Source organism: Quercus robur, chromosome 6, assembly GCF_932294415.1.
Source record: "Quercus robur chromosome 6, dhQueRobu3.1, whole genome shotgun sequence".
NCBI classification, from domain to species: domain Eukaryota; kingdom Viridiplantae; phylum Streptophyta; class Magnoliopsida; order Fagales; family Fagaceae; genus Quercus; species Quercus robur.
This window is the reverse complement of record NC_065539.1, coordinates 35,957,394-35,963,781: the sequence shown is the minus strand read 5'-3', so window position 1 is coordinate 35,963,781 and position 6,388 is coordinate 35,957,394. Positions and strand designations below refer to the sequence as shown.

General features: G+C 35.3%; 1 protein-coding gene across 1 annotated transcript; it reads left to right on the top strand.

The window, feature by feature from the left end:
• The first annotated feature begins 1,170 nt into the window (after positions 1-1,170).
• Positions 1,171-4,321, top strand: LOC126689707 (metalloendoproteinase 3-MMP-like). Its single transcript, XM_050384903.1, has 3 exons — positions 1,171-1,562; positions 3,027-3,204; positions 3,959-4,321. Exons 1-3 carry the CDS (start codon positions 1,171-1,173, stop codon positions 4,319-4,321), a joined length of 933 nt encoding a protein of 310 aa, XP_050240860.1.
• The last annotated feature ends 2,067 nt before the right edge of the window (positions 4,322-6,388 follow it).

Below are 6,388 nucleotides of genomic sequence, written 5' to 3'. Positions count from 1 at the left end.
TTTTTGAGAAATACATAATAAAATTTTAAAATATTGATTAGAGTTGTATTTATTATTTTCAACTAAATTTATAGCTATACTTTGTTCCTAAATGAATATTTACTAATTTGGCCTTCTTTTATCATGGTATGCAGATTACTTAAAATAATTTTATTTGAATTCAGTTACCATTTTAAATTTATACAAAATAGGAATCACGCAATAATGTTTTCAAAAAAATACCTTCAAATATTAGTAAATTCGTGCAAGGGAGGAGGGGCATATGTATTTTTATTGAAGGAAACTTTAACGTTATTGAATTGTTCATGGCTATGAAAAAGTTTTCCACAAGTCACTCTACATAATAAAATTAAAATATTGATTAGAGTTGTATTTATTGCTTACAACTAAGTTTATAACTAAACTTTGTCCCTAAATGAATATTAACTCATTTGGCTTTCTTTTTATCATGGCATGCAGATTAATTAAAATAATTTTATTTGAATTCAGTTACCATTTTAAATTTATAAAAAATTAGGAAATCATGCAATAATGTTTTCAATAAAATACCTTCTAATATTAGTAAATTTGCGTGGGGGAGAGGGGCATATGTATTTTTATTGAAGGAAACTTTAACGTTATTGAATTGTTGATGGCTATGAAAAAATTTTCCACAAGTCACTCTAATTAATAAACTTTTAAAATATTGATTATAGTTGTATTTATTGTTTACAACTAAGTTTTAGCTAAACTTTATCCATAAATGAATATTTACTAATTTGGCTTTCTTTTATCATGGTATGCAAACCATAAATGCGTACTCACTCCTCTTATATAAATGGTGGATCTCACTAATTAAATTCATGGTAAAACCCACTGTTTATGTGAAAGAGGGAAGTACGCATTTATGGTACTACAGGTGGTACTCTGGGTGGTACTCTAGGAGTACCTAATAATTTTTTGCAAATTACTTAAAATAATTTTATTTGAATTCAATTACCATTTTAAATTTATACAAAATAGGAAATCAAGCAATAATATTTTCAATAAAAGACCTTCTAATATTAGTAAATTACATGTATTTTTATTGAAGGAAACTTTAATGTTATTGAGTTGTTGATGGCTATAAAAAAGTTTTCCACAATTCACTCTAGGTACTAAAATTTGCTTAGGTTTCAAACTTTTGCAGATATGGCTTCTAAAGCATTTTCACTCTTTTTATTCACTGTCCTCCTTCTTCCTCTTCTTTCCCATGGAGCTTCAAGAGACACCAATAACAAGAAATCATCACCCTTTGATTTTCTCAAGCATCTAGAAGGATGTCACAAGGGTGACAATGTCTCAGGCATTAAATTTCTAAAAAGTTACCTTGAACAATTTGGTTACTTGAACCATAGCCATTCCGTAATGCAAAACCATACCAATGATGATGATTTCGATGAACCCCTAGAGTCGGCCCTTAAAACTTACCAGCTAAATTTCCACCTCAGCACCACTGGGATTTTGGATGCCAAAACAATATCCAACATGATGATGCCTCGTTGTGGGGTGGCAGATATCATCAATGGCAGGGGCGGAGCCACATAGTGGCTTGGGGGGCCCCGGCCCCTGCAATTTTTTTTTTTTTTTTTCATTAGAGTAGGTAGAAAAAAAAAATTGGGCCCCCCCAATATTGGACAGCCGGCCCCCCCATGGCCCACTCTCGACTATTCTCCCAAGCCCAGCTCAAATATTCTCCCAAACTCGGTTTTAGTTTTAGGCCTTATCACCTTATGTACTCCAAATAAAACAAGCTAGCCCGCTCAGGTCCAAACACAAAAAACAAAACTTCACTTTCTCTTCATCTCAAAAAATCCACCCACTGACCCACGGAATCCCTTTCTTTACTTCTTATTCTTTTGTTTTGTCTTCTTTGATACACTTTCATTTCCACTGGTACCGTTGCCTACCTACCAGCCCCCAAAACTCCAATCCTCTGTACTCATAGTTCGAAAAAAAAAAAAAAAAAAAATCATGACCAATTTTTTCTTTCTTCATCAGCTTTAGTTTTGGAACTTGGTGACTGGTGAGTTTTCTTTTCTTTCTTAAGCATTAGACATTCATCTTTTTTTAGTGTCTTTTTTTTTATTTTCTCAACTATCTATACCTAAATATTCACATGCTCTTTATATTTTCATATATTTTTAGAGAAATACATGATTGAAGGCATGGGGAGATTGTTTGTGATGAGTCTTGAAGGGAAGATCTAAAGTTGGAGGCAGTCAAGTAGAGGCAATAGGCATTGCCACATGGGTGACCCATCTTTGCACTTTGTGAAGACAAAGTTTCTAAGGTAAAATTGTTTTGATTTATTACCTATTTTTGATTAGTTAGATATCATATGGCTGTGGATGTGGCTGTGGGTGTTGTTAAATTGTTTGGTTTATGTTGTGTACCAATACTTGTGTGTTTAATTTTTGTTTTTGTTTGAGGGCTTATTATTAATTAAAGTCGTATTAAAAATGGATTGTGTCTTTAAATTATAGTGAAAATTTTGTTTTTTCTTGAGTATGAATAACATCCATATAACTAAGTAAAATTTTCTGATTAAAATTTTATTTTTTAAACTTCTTTTCAGGTTAATTTTTGAGTCATATTCTTAAAGCTAAAAGAATTATGAGCAAACGAAAAACAATTGATGCATTATTTAAGAAAAAAGATGTTAGCAATTCAAAAATTAGGAGACCTGTGGCTGTAGAAACAAATGTTGATACTTCAATGCCTGTTGAACACCTTGACCCCTCTAAATGTTCAAGAATTCAATCTGAAAAGATAGATCGTGATCCAGGATCACATAAACAAATATGTGAATTCCCTATCAACAAACAAGATGAAATCTAACGAGCTTATCTCAAAGAAGGTCCATATTAACCTAAAAATATAGATTATCCATACAACGATAATACTCATCGTTGTCGATTTCAACCTTCATGGTTCGAATCGGCCCCCCCATGTAAAAATTCCTGGCTACGCCCTTGATCAATGGTACAAATTGGATGCTCACAGACAATAAAAATTAAAAAACATGACCACAACCATGGCTCTTTTCATACTATATCTCACTATGCTTTCTTCCCTGGAAACCCCAAGTGGCCAGTTTCAAAGTACAACCTCACCTATGGATTTCTCACTGGCACCACAGATAGAGCCATGCTCCCAGTTGCACAACCTTTTCGAACATGGGCAGCCAACACCTATGAAGCACGGACGCGGCACCAGAGGTGCCGCACCCGCGTCTGACGCGGCCGGACACGGCGACGTGCAGGGGACGCTGCTGCCCGCGCGTCCGGCCGCGTCCCGCCGCGTCGTGCCACGTGGATTCCACGTGCTTTTCGCTGACTCGCGCCGACGCGAGCCGACGCGGCTCCGACAGGGGCCGATTCGCCCAGAATCAGGCTGACTCGGGCCTGAATCGGCCGTATCGGCCGAATCGGCCGATTCAGGCCGAAATTCAACCCAAAAAAAAAAAAAGAAGGTGCAGACCGCACCATTTGACTTATTTCTAAACCCTACTTCAGCCCAGTTTCACACAGACTCCAAAACATAAGCTCCTCTCCTCACATTGATCTTGATGATGAAGAAGTTGGTGTTTGATTGTCTTGTTGATTGTCTTTTATTTAGTTTTAATTTCGAACTTGTGAGTTGTATTCTAATTTCCAAACATCATGGAATGTTTTAGTTTCAATCTTGTGAGTTGTGTTTAATTTATGAAAATCATGTTTTAGTTATTATCTACTATTGCTCTTATATTTGGTATATGTTTGTATAATGTGAAAAAGTATACTTAGCAATATATTAAAAATATAAATAAAAATATTTTTAATAATTTTTTAATCGCTGAGTCCCGCCGCACCCGCACCCACCTTTTTCAAAAATTGCCGAGTCCCGCACTCGCACCCACACCCGCACCCGAATCCCAAAACGCACCCGTGCTACATAGGCCAACACACACTTCACTTTCTCGCGAGCTGAAGACGACACAATGGCAGATTTACAAATTGGTTTTAAAAGTAGGGATCATGGAGACAGGTTCCCTTTTAATGGACCTGGTGGACTCCTTGCCCATGCTTTTCCTCCAACAGATGGCAGACTCCATTATGATGCTAATGACCAATGGAGTGTGGGAGCTGTTCCAGGTCAATTTGATTTGGAGACTGCTGCTTTGCATGAGATTGGGCACCTTCTTGGGCTCCATTATAGCAATGTTCAAGGGGCTATTATGTGGCCACACATTTCTCAAGGAATGACCAAAGGTTTGGACAAAGATGATATCGATGGAATTAAAGCATTATATAATGTTTAAGTGTCCAAGATGGTGGAACCTTCAGTTACGTACTAATATATATAGAGAGAATATTGAAGCCTTTGCCATCTACTGTCGAAATACATCGTGATGGTGCTCCGAGTAGACATGGCAAAACGGGTCAGAAAATTCTGACCCGACCCGACCCGACCCGAAAAATACCCGACCCGAACCCGATTTTTTTGACCCGAAGCAAAAACGGGTTGACCCGTGACCCGACCCGTGTTTTGTGCGGGTCAACCCGACCCGACCCGCGACCCGACCCGAACCCGAACCATTTTTTAAAACTTTTTTTTTTTTGGTAAAAAAAAATAGTGAAATTAATACAATATTGGTTTAATTGTTTATTGTAAGCTTTAAGAAAACAATTGATACATTTACATAACTGCATGCAAATTAATTGAAAAATAAATAGTTGAGCATTCTGTAATGAGTAAAGATTTTTAGATATCAAATAGCAAAGTACATGCCAAGATAATCTAGTTACAGTAAAGTTAAAAACAGATTTAAAATTGTAGATATGTGTGAGACACATTCACGAGTGTGAAAATAGTAAAGCCAAAGTATCAAATTAGCATAAATTATGAATGCTTAGATCTATTTTTTAACAATTTATGTTCAAAATAAACGGCTTTTCAAAATAAATTATGATATTTCCTAGAGTGTGTGCTGCTTAACAATGATATGATCTTCATAAAAGAGACTAGGTATAAATAAGTAAGCAATCAAACTTTAATGTATATCTCAAATTGAAATAGAGTGTCAATCACAATTGATAATAGATTATAAAATTAATTTTTAAAACTGTAACTTTCTTATATGTTTTTATTCTTTATCAAATGAGTTATCCAATAAGTCATTTGTAATTTTTTTTTTTTTGGAATGTTGATATTGTGTAAAAATAAAACTTGTATATTTGTTTTACTTATCTTTGTGTTGTTTTGTTTTAGATAGCAATGTTAGGATTTGTATAATTTTAAAATTATTGAATAAATGTTAATAAGTTTAACTGAGTTTATTCTTGATATAAGTAGTGAATGCAAAATAATGCATTTTACATCAAGTAATATGTTGCATAACTATCCAAATGGCAAATACATATTGTTTTCTTTATAAAAAAAATAAAAAAATAAAAAAAATAAAAAATAAAAAATTTCATGTGAAAAATACGGGTCAACCCGACCCAACCCGACCCGACCCGCAACCCGATTGACCCGAACCCGATTTCAACCCGCTTAAAATGACCCGTTTTTGACCCGTGACCCGTTTGACCCGTGACCCGATTGACCCGACCCGAACCCGACCCGACCCGCCCGTTTTGCCATGTCTAGCTCCGAGGCTTAGTACTAATATATATGGAGAGAATATTAAAGCATTTGCCATCTACTGTCGAAATACATCGTGATGGTGCTCCGAGGCTTACTCCATAATTATATGATCGGATTGAGGATCCACTTTGTGTATTTTTATTAATGCCGTACGTGTTAACAACTTACAATCAAATGTACCCTTTTATTAAGACTCTTGTTTTTGGTTTGCAGCTTCTTTTCAAAATCTAAATCTTTTTTTTTTTTTGAAACCATTTTCAAAATCTAAATCTAATACTTAATTAAGTGATATTTTTTCTCCAAAAGAAACAGAAAAAAGTGATATTAGGCTAACCTGTTGGGTGCACGTGACACCCTTTGGATTCCAACACACATTTTGTCAAAGCTCATTTATGAGCTTGTTCCAAGAGTCTTCAAATTTAGCTTTTTCATTTATTGAGAAGTTTTTCATTTATTGAGAAGTGACCAAAGCATGGAGAGGTTTGAAATTAATGAGAAGTGTTGCAAGGCGTGTGGGACTGAAGAAAAAGAAAAGAAAGAAGCAAAGGCCATTTGGCCTTGTGGAAAGCTGAAGCAGAAACAGAGAGCAATTTGGCCAATTTTTGTGTGAGTTCCAGAATGAGCAAAACACAGAAAAGAGAGAGCTACAGTTGAGAGGTACAGTCCTAGAAATAGAGAGAAACACAGTGAGAGTATGAGAGAGTGAAAAAGAAAAAGGAGACATTTTTTTCTTTGCTCA

Excerpts from the sequence above, each read along its gene's own strand:
- LOC126689707 (XM_050384903.1), top strand. The coding sequence starts at position 1,171 with ATGGCTTCTAAAGCATTTTCACTCTTTTTATTCACTGTCCTCCTTCTT. Across the intron at positions 1,563-3,026 it reads AATGGCAGGGGCGGAGCCAC|AATAAAAATTAAAAAACATG; the intron begins ATAGTGGCTTGG and ends ATGCTCACAGAC. Across the intron at positions 3,205-3,958 it reads AACCTTTTCGAACATGGGCA|GCCAACACACACTTCACTTT; the intron begins GCCAACACCTAT and ends CGTGCTACATAG.